At 42.3% G+C, this 18,824-nt stretch overlaps 2 protein-coding genes across 5 annotated transcripts in view; one reads left to right on the forward strand and one right to left on the reverse strand.

Annotated features, from left to right (window-relative positions):
- Positions 1-204: 204 nt before the first annotated feature.
- LOC105198555 (menin) lies at positions 205-9,753 on the forward strand. Its single transcript, XM_011165300.3, has 4 exons — positions 205-1,830; positions 2,328-2,638; positions 2,719-2,858; positions 3,023-9,753. The coding sequence occupies exons 1-4, from the start codon at positions 1,266-1,268 to the stop codon at positions 3,825-3,827; spliced, it is 1,821 nt and encodes a 606-aa protein (XP_011163602.1). The 5' UTR covers positions 205-1,265; the 3' UTR covers positions 3,828-9,753.
- A 173-nt stretch (positions 9,754-9,926) lies between these two features.
- LOC105198556 (signal-induced proliferation-associated 1-like protein 2) overlaps positions 9,927-18,824 on the reverse strand; it is an 86,403-nt gene continuing 77,505 nt past the window's right edge. For 2 of the 4 annotated variants that reach the window (XM_039449530.1, XM_039449531.1), the window contains exons 5-14: positions 18,147-18,542; positions 16,623-16,834; positions 14,902-15,143; positions 14,701-14,807; positions 14,338-14,572; positions 13,707-14,081; positions 13,190-13,456; positions 11,489-13,003; positions 11,121-11,321; positions 9,927-11,049 (exon numbers count right to left, since the gene is read on the reverse strand). In XM_039449530.1, coding sequence (XP_039305464.1) covers positions 10,800-11,049; positions 11,121-11,321; positions 11,489-13,003; positions 13,190-13,456; positions 13,707-14,081; positions 14,338-14,572; positions 14,701-14,807; positions 14,902-15,143; positions 16,623-16,834; positions 18,147-18,542 — 3,800 coding nt within the window. In that variant the 3' untranslated portion in view covers positions 9,927-10,799. The remainder of the gene's footprint in view (positions 11,050-11,120; positions 11,322-11,488; positions 13,004-13,189; positions 13,457-13,706; positions 14,082-14,337; positions 14,573-14,700; positions 14,808-14,901; positions 15,144-16,622; positions 16,835-18,146; positions 18,543-18,824) is intronic. The other 2 variants (XM_039449533.1, XM_039449532.1) reach the window with 2 other exon arrangements.

Raw genomic sequence — 18,824 nt, forward strand, 5'->3', positions numbered from 1 at the left:
TAACAGTGCGATAATTCTTTTAAAATTGAAGAAAATAAATTAGCGAATTAATCGCTAGCTTTGTTTTCCGCAATAGATTAGCTGTTTCTTGGTCTTTTGACATTTTTGTTTCCAGTCTCATTTATAAAAAAATTTATTAAATATTTTACATCTTACTTTTATTATTATATAAAAGAAATAAGTAAAAAAATATAGCTTTTTTCTTTCGCACTCTTTGAAGAGCGCAATATCAAGCACTTAAAATTCTGCAGGGTTTTTCGCTTCCGCTCGTAATACTTTTCAGATTTGTGCCTTACAACGAAGATACCTCAATTGACGCGGTGTATCTATTTTTTTTTTCGTCCGCGCAAAAACTAAATTCGAAAATTCAATTCACTTCGCTTTAATTGTCGCTTCAGAGTGCATCAACAGCGACGGCTCGTCGTCGTTACGATAGAAATAATTGGTATGACAGCACCTGCGTCACGCGGAACAATCAACCTCCTCCATCGCGTATCTATTATTTCCGAAAAAGCGGCAGGTTGATTGGCCCGCGTACATATATACGCATATTTTCCGCGTCTATTGCGCGTCGAAAATCGCATCATCGCGCCCATCGCGAAAGCGTACGGCCGCGCCAAGCTTCCGCCCGTGACCGTGGCGCGGCGCGACGGTGGCGGTCAAGTGGAAACGCGGCTGCTCTCGTTGTCCCGTTCCCGAGAGCGGCCCATCGCGAGATTCGCGAGTCGCGAGCAGCGGAGGAGCGCGGCGCCGCTGGACGGCCACGGGGTACGGCACGGCACGACACGGCACCGTACAGCGCGTCGTAGCAGCACGACTAGCAGCGTGACGACAGGCAAAAGGAGCCGAAGGTGGAGGAGAGAGAGACGGAGCGCGGCGACTCTTTCGTCGTGTGATACGTCGGGTGATACGAGAGGACCCGCGCTACGCCGGGTAACGTTCGCTAGCGGAGCAGCGGAGTATTCACGCGCGCATTGGCCGGACGGAGTCGGCGGGCCCGACGTGGCCGCCCGTTGCGAGTTTCCGTGCGTAGTTTCTGTCAGAAGTCGTACGCCGAAACGCTCGGCGGCTATGACGAGCCTGACACGGGCGTCGTAGATCGGTCACCGCCGCCGCCGCCGCCGCCGCCGTCGTTGTCGTCGCGGTCGCCGCCGCCGCCGGAGCCACTACCACCACCACCACTACCACCGCCACTAACGACGTCGTTACGTGCGTGGTGTCCAACGTCCAACCTTCCAAATTCGGCGGGGCCTCCTTCGTACGACATGGCGGGCTTTCATGACAGGGACAGGGCCCTCTTCCCGATCCGGAGCATCTCCGCGATCGTGCAGATCTTCAAGAATCAACTGGAGAACAGCGCCGAGCCGGACCTCGCGTTGCTCTCGATCCTCATCGGCGCCGTCGAGAACTCTCTGACTTGCAATCGCGTCTTCACGCCCCAGGAGAATGCCGTCTACGACGAGCCAAAGCTGCCGCCCGTCGAGTACCATATAGCCGAGGCGCTCTACACCAAGTTCCACGCGGTGATCAAGGGCGCCGTCGATCTCACCGTGTACGACACCAAGTACGCCACCAGGGAGCTCGTCAAAAAGGTGTCGGACGTGATATGGAACTCTCTCACCAGGAGCTACTACAAGGACCGGGCGCATCTGCAGAGCCTCTACAGTTACTTAACGGCGAACAAGCTCGACTGTTACGGGGTCGCCTTCGCCGTGGTGGCCGGCTGCCAGGTCCTAGGATTCAAGGACGTGCATCTCGCCATGTCGGAGGACCACGCGTGGGTCGTGTACGGGGAGGACGGTACGGAGACAGCGGAGGTTACATGGCATGGTACGTGGTGCTGAGTTTTTAAAGCGTTCCATCTTGTTTTTGGACTTTCAGCCGCTAAGGATTGAAAGATCACAGTTCAATATCCAAGATGGATTTTTTTTTTAAGGAAACTGTCGATACAAAGCACTAAAACTTTACTCCAAGTAATCTTGGACTTGTTTTTGAAATTTGTTATTGTAATGTGAAATATTCCACTTAAAATTTTTTGGTGCAATTAAACGTGGAATATTGCTTTTGTATTTGCAAAGCAATGTAAAAAAGAGTCAGGTCAATGAACAAATAACGAAAAGATTTATTCCATGTATATTAGATGAGATAAAACATTTTGACCTAATTTGAGTCTCATCAACCATCTTAATTCTTTAAAGTATGTCGTATGACAAAACCAGGAATGAAACCTGAATCTTTGCTTGATTCGCTGTATCGCTAAGCAGATATTCTTTTATTAGATTCTATGCTTCAAGAATCAAGAGAATCTAATTGCAATTTATTACTAGGTAAGGGAAACGAGGATAAACGCGGACAGCCAGTGGAACCCGGTGTAGCGTCTCGATCGTGGTTGTATTTAAATGGTCAGGCGATGGTGTGCAGTCGTGCTTTAGAAGTGGCTACCATAGTGTCAGCTATAAATCCTAGTCTGAACGCGACTACCGATGCGGCCGAAGTGGCGTTGCTCCAGCAGGAGTTGCTGTGGCTGCTATATGATTTAGGCCACTTAGCGAAGTATCCTATGGCACTCGGTAACTTGGCTGAGTTAGAAGAAGCAGCACCTACTCCTGGGAGACCACCGCCTATAGACCTCTTTCAGGTTTGTAATTTTAAAACATTATAAATATAGCAGCATGATTCATCTGCACGCCAATTACTCTGAACATAATATTTTTGTAGGAAGCTGTAAGATCAGCAAGAAAATACTATGGAAACGCACATGTCTATCCTTATACTTATCAAGGTGGATATCTGTATCGGCATGGACTACACGTCAACGCGTTTGCATCGTGGGCTGACGCAGCGGATGTTTTGCGGAAGTAAGTATCTGACGCACGATTTTTTTTTTAAATCTTTTTTTACACGCTCTCTTAGCGAGTTCGCTGAAACTGCATTTACCTTTGGACAGTGGCAGTGAATATGTTAAACGCTTTATTGATATGCGGTTTATTAGCGGTGATTAATGAAATTTTATGCGCGACAGATATGATTATTCGCGGGACGACGGGGAGATATATAAGGAATTGCTGGAAATTGCCAACGAACTGATACCGCATGCCGTACGCGTTGACGAGCGCTTGCTACGGCAACCACGTTGCTTCGCGTACCTGCTGCGATTCTACGATGGTATTTGTCAGTGGGAGGAGGGCGCCAACACTCCTGTGCTGCACATAGGTTGGGCTCGTCCGCTGGTGAACACAATCTCCAAGTTCGATGCCAGTATACGCGCTCAGGTCGTTATAGAGTGCTACGAAACGGAAGCCAAACAGGAAGAAACGGCGCAGAAAAGGGAGACGAGTCCCGAGGAGACCTTGAACAATAACAACAACAATTACTGTAAGACTAAGGAGAGAGGAAACGCAGCGCGAGATTTGATTAAGAGCCTAGAGTCCAAAGTGCCCTCCAATTCGGCGTCAACACATCCTAGTATTCAGGCTCTGACGGCGGCTTGCAGCGAGAAGATACTTAATAGAGATTACCTGCTACAAGGCGGCGGCGAGCCGTTTGTCGCGCCACCGGACGACGCTCTACCACCGGCGCCCTCCACTTCCCAGGAGAATGTCGAACCTAAAGTGCAGGCTGAAGATTCCGAAAATGAGAGGCCGAGGATAACACTGTACAGCCAGAAGATGAAAGGTCTCAAGGATCTCCTGCTCGCGGAGAAGCTGAACACCCACGCGATCTCGTTGCAACTCACGGCACAGAGTCAGGTACAAATCGGTAAGAAGTCGCGTGGCAGCGACGATGTGGGAGTCAGTCAGCGTCCCAAGAGGACGCGTCGAGAATAGTATAAGATCTTCGACCGTCGTTTCGGTATAGTGAAGTATTGAAAGTGCCACCATACACTTCTGGAGATTAAACTCTCCGTTCGTTGAACGGAGTTGCGAGACGCGAACGGCCAGCAATCCGTTGCGCGGCCTGCGCAAACAGTCATTAAAGTATACCGACTTCCTTGCTCTCGGTGTCTCCCGCCGGATACCCAGGGCGCGCGGATTCTCCCTCGGTTGGACTCCTCTATTGGAATCTCGACTCGAGAGCGTCGTGATGAATTTCGTGCCGTTTGATTTGAATGAAACCCTCCACGGTGCTCCTCTCGTTTTGCAACGACGCCGCGGTCCTTGCGAGACAACGTTTACGTTACCGTCGGGGATATATTGCCGTTAGTATATATAGAGTATAAAGTAGATATGGAGAGAGAAAATTGTAGAAAAGTACAAAAAAGTTTTCCCCAACTCTTTAAGTTAATGGACGGAATTGCGAGTTGGCTCCCCCGTTGTCTCGCTGATCATAAACTCGTGACTCGAGTACTTTCGTGTGTAAATATATCTCTCTCTTGATTCTTCCACAGTGCGTATAGAGCTGTGACTTGCGATATAGAAGGCGGGGTAGGGGGAGGGGAGTGGAAAAAGAATCGAATATTGTACCTAAATCTGTCTCCGCGGATAAACCGATCTTTTTGGAGCACAGTTATTTATTACAAATTATGCAATTTGCCGACGACATCGCCAGGGTGAATGCCTTTGACGGTTGTCACTCTTTGTCATACGTATATAATCTCTTGTTGCACTCTTATTTATTGATTCACGTTTTTTCTATTTGAGCTATTGCACTATTGATAATTACGCGATTGACGAGTTGCCGTTAATGTTTTTTACACTTAGTTGAACTTCTGTTAGAATTACGCTTTTACGATCTAGTAAGGGAAATACATTCCACTCCGCATGTGGTGCAAACTAATTAAGTTCTTACTTTAAGGTATTTTAAGCATAAAATTTTCGCTTATTTTTATAACTATTTATTTTCGGAATAATTGTAAGTATCAATATTTTTAAGACTTCTCTATTTTACTATTTGTCGATAGGGGCGAAGAATGAGCGTTAGACAGTTCGCCATCCCGATCTTTGAATCTGAACCATCCGCGAGTGCGAGACGACGTACGTCGCGTTGTACTCTGAAGGAGAATCGAGGTGCGCTTTAGCATTGTTGTCGCGAATCACATGACACTCGATCATCAATCATGTGCACAATCTCTTCTGTCTTAATAATATTAGGCGAACGCGTTCACTTGTCTGGTGATAACACCTGAGAACTGTCCGTGGCGCTTACAGATTCGCACTCTAGAGATTCGTTGTCTCGTTTTTTTTTGTTTTTTTTTTAAATCCGTCTTGAAAGAAAAACAAAAACAGAATGGCGATCCTTTACGGTTGCACTCACGATTGTGACTATGATCATATTTAGTTAATCGTCGACCCACACGCAGAACCAAAATAGTCACACACTTCTCCGGCTATTAATCGCCTTCAAACAGACGCGGCTCTACGATTCACCCTATGATTTTTAATTAATACTCTCTCTCCTGACTTTCGCGTGGACGACCGAAATACCCGTCGTCCTGCGTCCGTAGTACGTAAAACTCGCTGCATTCGCAGCCGGGATTCTTTGACGATGTTTAAAGAGCGGATTGTTGTAGAGTATGTTGTTGACAGGAATGAAAATATAATGTCCGATCTGATCGACGATAACTTAATAATGAAGGGCGCTATCTTACTGTGATGCTGAATATATATACTATATTATATTATATATATATAAAACAAAGTATATATATATATAAATATATAAATATAATTATACGATTTAATAACCATAGTTGATAATGAGCGACGCGATACGATCCCGCGAACACCGTGTCGCGACTAATTAAACGACCGTAGTATTAATCTTTAATCAAGGAATATGGAATACCGATATCGCAATGACAGTCCGTCACCTGTGACGTATCAAAATTCACGCAAGATTCTTCTGCGGAATGAACGATGTTGTACATCGATCATCGTTATGATGAATTTTCGTTATCGCCTCTCTCTCTCTCTCTCTCTCTCTCTTTCTTTCGATTACGAACTTGGTATTCAGCTGTTAGCATTGTCTTTTCTCGATGTGTACCGTCGTGCGTCTCTCCCGAGGCTGAGTCTCACCTAACAGATTAGGATTCCGTCTAACTCCGAGCAGTGATTTCTTAGAAAAAAAAAAGAATCTGCAAAATCCCCTCCAGTTCACTCAAGAAAGACATGTTTTATTTTAAGATATTAAAAGGTTTTTTCTTTCTTCGTTTTTTTTTTTTTAATGTTTAAAAATGTTTTAATTTTGAACTCTTTAAACAGCTTTAAACATTTTAACGTTTCAGATCTTAATAACGTTCAAAACTAAAACCTGTTTAAGTATTTAAAATGGAGATAGAAATGAAACATTTGAATATTTTAAAATTAAACACTTGTTTTTTTGAGTGTTACCAAAATTAAATAATCATAATCGTTAATAATCGCCTGCTTAAGGATATTTGCAAGCAGCAGTCTCTCTTGAGACTTCTCAAAGCAACCATCTTTTTCATCGCGACATATATAGTCCCATGTATATATGTACCTTTTGTAATATATTCCATATTACTCATGTATAGTCTATATATGTATAATTACTGCTTCGGATTAGTCGCAACCGACGATGTTGGTACGACCGGTGCTCTGAGGTAATAGAGAGCAAAAATTGCGCGCATTAAAAACAACTCTCTAGAAATAAGCGCAAATTTTCATACAGAGATGGGAGAAGAGTACCTCAGAGTTTTTACAATTGAAATTCGGTACATTCGCGATACAACTTTCTCTTTTTTCTCACACACGACCATACACACAGACACGCGTACATTTGTACACACAGACATCTCTCCCCTCTTCAGTATTCTTTCCTCGTCCACGATAACGGAGCGTTTAAAGACTACAGGGATTATAATGTGCATAATGGTAGGGATAATAGGTGAAGATATGGTGCATCAGAACAGTATTTTTGTATCTAACGGAGGACGCGCCCTCCGATCGATGTATTATCGGTGATGTTTGCGAGCGTAGGAAAACAGAATGTAACGATTGCCAGAACGACGGCCACGTTAATTGGCGAACTTATCGTGAAGCATTATAATTTTTCCGTAGATCTTCGCGCGGAGAGAATGCGGCCACGTGTGCGATCATTTCGATCGCGCGAACCAGGCAAATCTTGCGCGCGGGTGAGACGAACGGCGACCTAGAAGCTTCGAAAAAATGATGATGACGAAACATAATAAGATCCCGTCGTGCGAGATTAATCTCGCCTCTTTGCCACAGTCACGTCCTCTCGCCTTCGTTCGCAAACGAATTGCTCGGAGTTATGACACTTGTGCGCAGGGTGTCTCATCCCAAGTTTCGACGAGTTTGAGATGGATTTTTTTGTATCATCGAAACCGACGACGCGCGCGTCTCCTGTGAAGAGTGATTTATAGATTTGTCTGCAATTAATCGAGCGATTAAAGTCTTTTGGGAATTCAGTCTTTGCTTCGCATAAAATCGCTGCGTAGAAAATACATTATCAAACTCGTCGAGATAATGCCTTCAGGTTTGATCCGGAGTGAAGGTGGGACACCTTGTAGAATGTGAAAAAAAAACTGTACACGGTAGATGCTAGATTAATCTCCGTCTTTTTTTATCTGTGCTCTTCTTACTTCCAGCTCCATATTTTACCGTAGGTAGAAAGTAGTACTCGCCATAAACTTTTCTCACTTCTTACTCTTCTTTTTTCTTAAAGTGACTACGCGAAGTTGCCTCGCTTTTTATTGTAAAGAATGGGTTGGGATGGAATGATCGACCTGTCTGCAGAATTATTTTACATGTCGGTATGCTTTGACATTTAATTAGACTTGTATCAATTGAGTCAAATTTTATCCTAGAAGAAAAATATTCTAGATACGATTACGTTTTTTAATTGTTGCATACAACTGTATGACTGAAGTTGAACTACAACTGCGAATATAAAATTTTATATTAAAAAAAAGAAATGCTACGTGAAGCATTTACATTTATTTTTCTGATTTTTTTTACTCTAAACGTTTGACATGATTTCTCGGTTCTCCGAACCGAGCCAAATAATTTTATCTACGCGATCTGAATTGTACTTCCAAAGTTTTCTATCTTGCTGCTGTCGATCGAATCCATCCAATGTATTTATTTATCTTTGTGTGCCATAAAGCTTGCTTGCTGATTGTGCATGATTCATGCTGCGTACTACGACACGTGCTAGCCACGCTGTTAGTTTCCTTATGAATGCTTTATAGAATCGATCAATCTCTTCGTTATGCGCAACTCATTCCGCTTGTTTCTATCGTTTCCTTGACACTGGCATGTACTCACACCGTGCGAAACGAAATCTTAAATGCGAATGTATTATTTAAACTTACACGATTAGTGAGAGTCCTATTGTTCGCATCGCTCTTATGACACTTCGGGCTTGTACGACATGACGAAGCTTCTGAGACGATACAAATATCCGAAGGATGTTACAAAGACGTTTCAGAACCTTGCGAACATTGTCTTCAGGGAACATTCCTCGGATTTTGCGTTGTTACTACACGGGTTCAGCCGCGGCAAGAGAATACAATTGGAAATGTCAAAGACACTCGCGTTCTTATCGGAAGACGACATCTCGTCTTGCTCCACTTCTCGTAGTGCTTTATTAATTTCCATGACAGACGGACAGATGCGATACTTTGCCGGTTAAAGAGCTCTTGCAACGAATGACCCATTACGAATCTGAACTCCCGTGCAGATGACACGGGGCGTAAAGGTTTCATTAAAATCTTTGACGCTATTGCGCGCGACTCTTTCCCGAACGTTGCACGCCGATTATCTTTTATGCGTTTGTAAAATGCGCTTTGAGATTTATTCGCGCGAATGACAACTCATCCAGAACTTCGTAATGGAGATGTACTTCCAAGTGAGGGCGTGTTAATTTTAGAGATAGAGCAAAAAAACGCTACTAGAGTAAAACTAAGTCCGAGTGTGTTTAAACATCTCTACGAATAATTACAACTGCTAAGCATAACTTCTCATGTACTTAAGCAAACAAAAACCGAAGAGGAGCCTCGGTAAGCGTTATACACGCAGAGCTGCGTGAAATATTACTTCACAGTGTTTCGATTATAAGCAGTCAAATATTCTCTCGCATAATCACTTTCCTCTCAGAAAGCGCAGTAATCGGGGCGTCCCTCGGGCGCCAGTATACATAGATCTAGAAATTAGAAACGAGCTAATTATCAATACACACACATTTAATGCATAAATAATAGACAGTGATGGAGACATGGAGAATGAACGTGACGCTCGCATGAATGGAGTAATATTTTGCTTGTCTCTGATTATACCGATAACGAATATAATCACTTCGAGATCGGCAGTCCGGAATTCACTCCGGCGCCGTGAGCACGAGGAGAGAGAGAACGAAGGAAGAAGGAGGAAACACCGCTATTCTTCCGCAATGCGATTAAAATAGGCGTAGTATCGCGATACTACGATAGCCAACAACAGCCACTAGCGAGCCACCGGAATCGCGATATCGCGCGACAGTAAGAAACCGCTTATCTTATAAGGATACACAAAACGCATAATCCGATCCTTCGTAAGTCGGCTGGATTCTGGCTAAATAGATCCGGCATATCGAGTATTAAGGACTGTCGCTGCTGCCAATATCGCGATACGGCCGGTGAGCAAGCGTTTTTTCGCGTGGTCTCGAACACAGGAGGGAGTGTAATCGCAGCTAATTGTTAAACTGACAGAACAGTGAGACAGACAGATCTTAAGGCATCATGGAAATGTCTTGTTTTTTTTCTGTGGATTACAATAAACTATTTTATTCTAACCCCGGAGGTAACAATTCAATCAATTTCCCCTTCCTGCCCCGCGCCCAACCATCTTATCCATGACTCCTTACGCATGTGTACCGTGTATTAGGTAAAGTGCTCTTATGAATGATTATGTTACAAAGAAAATATACTCTACGCACACTTGGCTCTTTCAGGAATGAGGATATCATTAAAGTACACATTTATCTCTTTATTGATTGACTTACGGTCTTCAGGGAAACGTCGCTTTCGTACATTACGTCAAAATTATGCTTCGTCACTTATTACAAAAGAGAAATTTCCGACAGAGAGCACATCACCCTCGTGCCGGTGTTCGCTTTTTCACGTGGGATGTTTTCATTAACACTCTATATAGAAGATTAATATAAAATAAAAAGGCATAATAAATTACAGAGTTAAAGCGCTCCTTAGCTTGCTAGTAATATTTGGTCATTTGGTCGCTTTTGTATAAAATAAAACGTTGATATTGTTTAACGCGCTTTGTCCCCTGTATAAGTGGACACTGAGTCGCGTGATAATTACTGATAAATACGTCGGACGATCTAGATAGATAATTTTTGTTTTCAACGCACGAATCCTTGAGCAGCGGAAACAGTACGATGGTAACTTATATTTTACATACAATAGAATATAATCTGACAAATCTATATAATACAAAGTGTCGAAAAGAGAGTTTTGTGAATGATATATTATTTTCACTTACATGTGTTTATGCACACTCACAATCGCTCGTAATTATCTCCGATCGATCTATTCTACATCTTTACGTTTAGGCGAAAGTCGCATTAATACTGTACTTACAAGGATCGTGCTCCGATTCAAAAAACTGATGAAAGGGAACGCAATCGAATTAAATGGTATCGATCAAATATAAAGACAAACTCATTTAGTGTTTGAAGTAAATTGATGATATGTTTTCATCTTTGTAAATAACTTCTAAGTTACTAAAACGAGTCATGTAGCTTATACTATCGCGTTCATTGTACAAAACAAACATCACTGGGCAACAAAACATTCTCTAAATTTATTATTATATAGATTATTAATTATCCATCGTTTGAAAGAACCATTCCGTGAAGCGCCGGAGTTGTTGCGCGGCCACGTGATTCTCATCCTTCAGACGGCGGTTCTCGTCCTCCAAGGAGAGTCGCAGGCTCTCGGACTCCTGCAAACGTCGATTCTCGTCGCGCAATCGGCGCACCTCGTCCTCCAACGAGATTCGCAGACGCGTCTCTCTCGCCATTCTCAGCTCAAGAGTGGATAGATGAGACTGCAAGTCCGAAACGGGATTTCTGCAAAAAATATAATGTTCTCATTAACTATTCAACAATGCGTGCCCAATCGAATATGTACGTATACTTACGCGTTCGCATTGCATCCATCGATGAGCCTGTCATCGGTCCATTCTTGAGGATGCTGCTTCGCCGATCTGTTAGAATCTGCATGTTGATTCTTCCAGCAATCCACGTTGGCGTCGTTGTGAGTCTTCACGTCTTTGATCGGCGTTAGATTATTGTGCGGTTTCATGATCGGATGAAGCGGTTTCGTAACACGTGGCGATAATCTAAAGAAAAACCACGTTAAAAATCGCGTTACGAAAGCAAATCACTTACTTAGGACTCTTGTTTTTATTTTATTATTTATAATAAAATTATATATATGTTGTCAATAAAATTCAATTTTTTATAATTAAGCATTAATTTCATGATAAAATTCCATTATTTTTCATACCTTTCCTCTTTCGACAACTTATTCTCGCTCGGAGCCGGACTGGATGCAGTGCTGGCATTTGATATCACTGTGGCTGGTCTGGCCATCGTCAAGATCACTTCCGATCCATTATTTCCGTTTTCTTGTCCATTCGCCGGCAACACGCTCAAGGTGGACGTGCTGTTGCCGCACAGATTCTCCCTGGACCTGCACCTATTCTGGATCTCCAACATATTGTTGTTCATCTTGTTTGAGTTTTGATTCGGGCTCATCACGCTATTCACAAGGTTATTGTTGATGATCTGGCTGTCATCGGCGATATAGTCGGGATTGATCAATCTCATGAGGTCCTCTTGCAGCGTGCTGGACGTCAGGTTCGCGGAATTCCGATGCGAGTTCCTCATACCCGGCTTAGGTCGTGGACTCTGGTTCCTGGAGCTGCCGCTGGACGGAGTACGATTGCCACCGCGATGTTTGTTGGCACGTCGCAGTCTCGGCGACACGCTGCCCGAGCCATTTGACAACTCGTCCTCGCTGGGCATCGTGGTTACTTCTGGGCAATTGACGTCCGATATCCTCATTTCCGGCGGCAGACTCGCCGGGAAGTCCTTGGACTGTCGGTATTCGACGTTCACTTTGTGAGGCACTGGTCGCTCTGACATGCTGGTCTTCAGGCAGGTGACCTTCTCGCCTACTTTAAAGTCGTGCGGCATCTCGTACTTCATGGTATCTCGACTGTGGTCTCCGTTGCTGTCGTTGTTGTGCTTCCTCTCATTACTACTGTGCTGACACTCCATCTCGTATTTGGCCAATTCCATGTCGTACTTGCTGTTTCTCCTCTCGTAAATGTCCTCCGGATATTCGTAGCCGAGTCTCTTGTCGTGAGCTCGTACGTCGTGCTCGTACTTGGCCGGCGGTCGTTCGATTGCCTTCTCTTCCTGCATCTCATACTTTGAGTTTCTTTCCGATTTTGTGGGTGTCTCGTAGTCGTACTTGCCGCCAGATTGTTCGTACTCATTGTACCTGCCGAGATTGTTATTGCTACCAGACTTTGGCAGGCTGTAAATGGCATTGTGCGCCAACGGCAAAGAATTTGATGTGCTAAGCTTCTGATGACCATGATGTTGCACGTCGTTCTTGTGGAGCTCCCTTTGAGACGTGTACAAATTTTCCTGCTTGATCTCATACCGCTCTTTCTGAAGCTTCACGTAATTCGTTGTTACGTGATCCTGAGCGCGATGCGCATTGTCTAGCTGCCGCTGATAATTCTCGTGTCGCGCGTTCTCCTGCATTATTTTCGACGACACATAATTGTTCTCCTTCCCCGTGTAATGCTCGTGACCATGCTCGCGGTGCTTTGAACTGTCCACGAGTTGTTTGGCGCTGGCGTAATGAGTTTTGTCCTTCTTTTGGCTGGACTTGCTGGGTGTTACGGCATAGTTCTGTCGCACAGGTAACGGAGGCGGCGTGCCGTCCGGACGATGACCGCCGTCTTGATCCTGCGGTTCAAGAAGCTCGTACCTGAAACAAGAAATGCTTTGTTCCCTCCGATTTGTTTATCAAGCGTAGAATGATTTTCTATATTTATTTGGTCCGATAAAGACGGACATTATTATAAAACGCAATTTTACACGTTCAACGATCGACAGTTCATAAAGACGGTTTGTTAACGTTGCGATGAGTCGTGTAAGGATTAATGCGATCTCACTGTTAATCACTCACCAACGATCATCGGCACTACTGTGTCCGCTACTGCTGCTAGTCATTGTACCCTCCAACGGAAACCGTGGATCGTTGAACGATCTAGAGCTCGATCCAGTACCGTACCCGGAGCTGTTGCTTGATCGCGGCGGACTGAACGATCGATCGTATCGCCGTTGATGCGACATCGCTGTTTGCTGACTCGGCGTGTTATCCGCACTGGTTACATTCTCATAATCCCCTTCATAATTATTCGACAGGTAATGACAATTTTGCAGCGTGCACCCTCTGTCATATAAAAAAAGTCTATTTAATATTTTAGTTGATCCATTTAGTTAATCTAAAGCTAGTTTTTAGTTAGTTTTAACATTTTAATTATTTAATTGAAAGACTGAAGCGTAAACTTAAAAAGCAATATATGACAAAATTAACGTAAAATTGGTAAAATTTCATGTCGCATTCGATTCTCTCTTTGCAAAATAATTAAAAATTAATTAAAGCTTGGAAAAGCGGAGTAGGATAATTTAAGATTCTGTACCTTCGCGGACTTCCGTCATTGGTTGGCGGTATTACGGTGACGGTGACCTGGGCGCTAGTCTTTAGTAGATCGACCATCTGATCGTGACTCAAGGTCGATACAGCCACCTTGCAAATCTCAACCAGCCTGGAGGCTTGTCTCAGGCCCGCCTGCCACGACAACCCCATACTTTCGACCTGTGTCACGACGCCGTCGGGCTGAACGTGGAAACCCAACTGTCCGAGGCTGTTTCTCTTCAAGGACAGCTCGGAGGCTGGTGCGCCTTGAGTTACGGCACGCAGCCGAGCCACAATTTCCATTAACTCGTCCCTCTCGCCATAATCACCGCGTACGTGTATGGTAATGCATTCGCCTTGATGATGATACAATCTTAAACTGAATCGTAAAGCAAAAACAAAAACGTTAGACCGTAATTAATCGTCTGATTTCCGATCATCCGCGAACGTTTTTAACGACAAACTGGTAGTGAATAATGCAGTAAGTAGTGGTTGCGCAATCTAGCGAGCGACTTAAGAAGAAATTATTACGATTGGAAGGACTCGATTCTATTTATCAACGTTAAGCAGTTAAATTCTAGATTAGTAGATGCGTTTGGCAGTAAAGTAATGTTTTACGAATCCAAGATGTTCACCTGTTTGTTTGGGCGTGCCATCCGAGTACGCTCACGCATGGGGTGACAAATACTATCTGCCTGGAGTGTTCCTCGATCAACACGATAGTGTCTATGCTTATGCCTAAGTAACAATCGGTATTCTGATTGCTCTCCTCGAGTATAACTTGCCAGCAAATCGAGCCACGTTGAGACGCGTCGCAGGAAAGTCTCGGTCGCACCGCTGTCTTCTTCTTGCTGCTGAAGGACAGCATCGCTGTTCCGAAAAAGGAAGTAATGTCATTAAAATAATTTCATTTTAATTCATTAAACAAAAATATTTTAAAATCTAATTAATTGTATTATAATTAAAAGCAAATAAAATTTATTAAGAGTTCAACGTACAGAATTTCTGGCCTGTGTCGACAACTGTTGTGCTAGTATAATTTGTAGTAAGATCCTTCAGATATTCTTGTCTCGTCCTCGTAGCCATTGTAGCGAACTTTTCAGATCTGGTGAAAAAAAAACACATGTTCGGTTTCATTATTTTTATCGATATATAAAACTTTTATCGACATATAAAAGAAAGAAAACGAAGCAACTTACCTGTGAGCCGCATTTTCAGCGTTTACAACCTTCGCTAGGATAAAGTCTGCGAAAGCCTTTCCCTTTGTGAACGTTGCACCTTGCGGAACAGGAGGTCCAAAGATGGGCACCTCTTTGCTCCTGGACACCGCCACGCTATACTGCGTGTTTTCGGTGCAAGGATTTATGGCTCGCACAACGATGAACACGTGTTGGAACTGAGAGCGTATCCTTCGCGGACTGAATGGTAACGCACCAGGTTCCTGAAGGAAATTATTAATTGTAAGATCTTTCATCACACAAGCTACATAAAACACGTGAGCAAAACCATTCAAAATATTAAACTGAACTCAAAGAATGTGTATTATGAATGTAGAAATAATTTTTCGAATTCTAATGTACGCACAGAAAGATATTCTAGTTTCAAGAAAAGCGATTACTCCATTTTAGTTTCTTTTTTTAAATAGCAGTTACCTTTAAAAGAATATTTTCTTGACAATAATCTGAAAATACACTCATCATTTATTTGACAAATAATATTTACTAAAATAAACACACAAAAAATACATGTTGTAATTTATTTGAATTGTAGTAAATAAATATTATTCATTTCATAGATATTTCATAAGTTCATTAAAAGCATCAAATTTATTTAAAATATAATGTTACAAAATATGAATTCTGGTAATTTAATCCTTGTAATTCAATCAAGAATATTAAGTTAAAACAAACATTCGGTTTGCTTATTATTTTCACTTTTCATCGATCAAAATTTCATTATAATTCTTCGATAGAGCATAAAAACTTTTTTTATATGACAATAAGTTTTTCTATAATTTGTGTCAGCATATTTTAAATAGGCAGTAGTTAAAAGTTAAATAATAAATAATAAAGTTAACAATTTTAAAAGCTAAATTAAAAGTTATTGACTTTTAACTTACTTTATTTCAAATGAGTTAATTTTTAATTTTTAACACTAATTATCTTTAAAATTCATAAGCTTCATTTATTAACTTTTTTCCTAAATTAAAAATATATTCTCGTATAAGAAACAATATTTTTTTGTTATTTCATATAAACTTAATTTACAAATAAAATATTAAATTTATTTGATGATTCACATTACTTATAATTATTTTGTTTTGTTATTGAGAATAATCTAACTTTAAAAAGCTACAACATTTTAATTTAATATAAATATAACGCTTTCCAAAATTAATTCCAGTTTTAACTTTTCTAATTTAATTGAAGTTATTAATCTTAACGCAATTTTTAACTAAGTTCATTTTTTGTTCATGCTACTTTTAACATAACGAAATTCATTTCATAAGCTATTAACTAACTTATTAGTGAAGTTTTATAAAAAAATTAAATTGTTCAATTTTTCATTTTATTTTCATTTTAAAATTATCAAGGGAAGTCTTTGTTAAAGATAACCGTTATCTACAGAAAAAAAGATAAACTGAGTAATCGCTTTTCTTAGCAGTATCATTAATATTTTTTTGTGCGTACGTGACGTGAGAGATGACGATTGAAACCACATATTATCCAACAGCACGAATCACGTGGAATCGCGATCGCGATGTCTCACGTTGCTTTTTTTACGGACGAGCTGCATAATAAATCTAAATCACGTCGCAAGCACGAGTGTTCCGTGCGTCATATCCACGTTTCGCTGCGCAGCCATTATTACACAATTGCGTAATCGCGATAGCCTTAATTTACCCGGCGCAAAACTGTACCTGAAAAACTATCGTGACTATGTCATTTCCGATGTGCCTCTTCCTCAGCAGCTGCTGCCGGTTATTAGGCGTGAACGGTAGCATGGTGGACACGTGAAAGGTGACTTCCGTCCCGCGATGCGTCGCCGCTACCGCGTGCGTACCCGTCGAGTCGGTTCTGGTGTCCAGTCCGGCCTTGTAACCCTCGAATCCTCGCAGTCTTATTCTTTGGCCTGTCATGAAAAACATGCAATTATCTCAATTGCCCGGCGCGCAGCGGCGAATCGCCGCTCGTCTCGTTACGCGTCTTCAGGACGCGATTGCACGTCGAGCGACAATTCTATTTTATTTTATTTTTATTTATTTTTTTTTTTATTAATCCCATTTTCTGCGACTTAGAACCGCACGCGGTTCTCGTGTTAAAAAAAAGACGTGTGTCAAATATAATTATAGCTTTTCAAAGAAAAATGTAAAATAAAATGAAGGAGCAAGAAACATGTAATAGAAATAATTACATATGCATATTAAATAAAAACTAAGTTTGTAAAAGCGAAAAAAAGGGTGTACGTTACAAATCTCTCGGAGCCGTTTCCTGTTTGTAAGATATTACGCAGGAGAACTGATAATCGCGTCCACGCGAATTAACGCGAGATAATCATCGACCGGTCGCCCGCGGAAGCGGCGCGAAATGCAGCGCGCGACGCACGAAAGAAAAAAAAAACCAGGACGCGCGTTTCTCTTTTAGAAAGCGATAGTAATCGTTAATGGGGATAACTAGGGTGATCGTAAACGCAACAATTCCAGAGAGTCCACGCGTGGAAGTAACGACCGCGAAATTACGCGCGCGTTCGCGGATGATTAGCGTTACGGAGCGCAGTAGGAGAAATCATTCCGGGGCATTGAATCGGCTAACCGCCGATAAAGCGAGTCAAACTATCCGCGAAGCGGTCCGGTGGAGCGCGCGTAAGACCCGCGTGTAAATCGCTTTTCCGGCTGCTTTATTTACCGGGCGTTTACGAGGGAATAATTCCATCGACTTCCGACGAGAGTTCTTCACCGCACTACGTTAATTCACTTATTAATGTGCACGCAAAAACTTTCTAGCCGCGAAAAACGTGTATCTCTTTTAGTAATAAGTGAAATTTGAAAGAATTGAAAGAGCAATTTTTTTAACATTAATACGAGTAAAGTGAACAAATGTTCTTGAAGGATGAATATTCCAGTAACCAGATATGTAATGATGCTAAGGTTGTTGAATCTTTGTAAGAATTCACGATATAAAGTGATCTAATTATATAATTATAACTGAAACATGAAATATAAAATATTATTAATATTCACAACAGTAAATATATTATAAAACATTTATTTATATTTTAATTCGTTTTAATTGTGTATTTTTTATTCATAAAAGCGTATGGTTTAATTTTAGCTTCCCAGTGTTCCGACATATCTTTATCACGTACATTTACATACAAACATAACTTCAGTAGGTATCTATTGTAAGTTGTAAGAGCAAATGCTGTAATAAAGAACATTGCATACCAATGGTGTCCAGGAACTCCAGGAAGGCTGGGCCGGCGTGCTGGTTGTTGTACATCTCCTCTTCGGTCCTCTGACCGGTTCGGCAGTACAACACGCCGACTTTGTACCTGTTGGACAATCCCTGCTCGTCCAACCTAGCCAGCGCTTCCTCGGCGGCGGGTGTGCCGAGCCTCAGACAGCCTAATTGCACCTCCGGCGCGACAAGCTCCAGGAGCTCCCTGGTGGGCGGCCGGCCTTGCGGCCTAATGCCGAGGGCCTCCTCCGGCACGGAGCCGCGCAATGTTAATAACTCCGACGTGCGCACAATCACGCGGTACTGATTGACATCTTTCCGGATGCTGATGGCCACCGGCCCCAGCTGATCGTCCATGCCGAACCAGTTCTGATGTTCTCGCCCTGCGACAAGATATTTCATTCTCTTTATATCCTTATGCCTATGAGACACTGAGCGAAAAACCAACTGCGTGGAATTTTATTTATGCACATGCGAATTTACTTTAATTATTCAAATAAATAGTAGGCAATGAGTAGTATAAGTACTTTAATTATTCAAACAAATAATTTTTTAATTGTTTTAAATTTAAAAAAGTTTGCTTAAACAAATCAAATTTTCGTACACACAATGCACATATGCAATTACGCAGACGTCTCCTTTGCGTAACGAGCGCGGGAATCTTT

This window comes from Solenopsis invicta, chromosome 5 (assembly GCF_016802725.1).
Source record: "Solenopsis invicta isolate M01_SB chromosome 5, UNIL_Sinv_3.0, whole genome shotgun sequence".
Taxonomy (NCBI): domain Eukaryota; kingdom Metazoa; phylum Arthropoda; class Insecta; order Hymenoptera; family Formicidae; genus Solenopsis; species Solenopsis invicta.

Bases quoted from the DNA above. Each gene is read 5' to 3' on its own strand.
- LOC105198555 (XM_011165300.3), top strand. From the start codon at position 1,266: ATGGCGGGCTTTCATGACAGGGACAGGGCCCTCTTCCCGATCCGGAGC. The intron at 1,831-2,327 runs GTACGTGGTGCT...ATTTATTACTAG, and splicing joins AGCGGAGGTTACATGGCATG to GTAAGGGAAACGAGGATAAA. The intron at 2,859-3,022 runs GTAAGTATCTGA...TATGCGCGACAG, and splicing joins GCAGCGGATGTTTTGCGGAA to ATATGATTATTCGCGGGACG.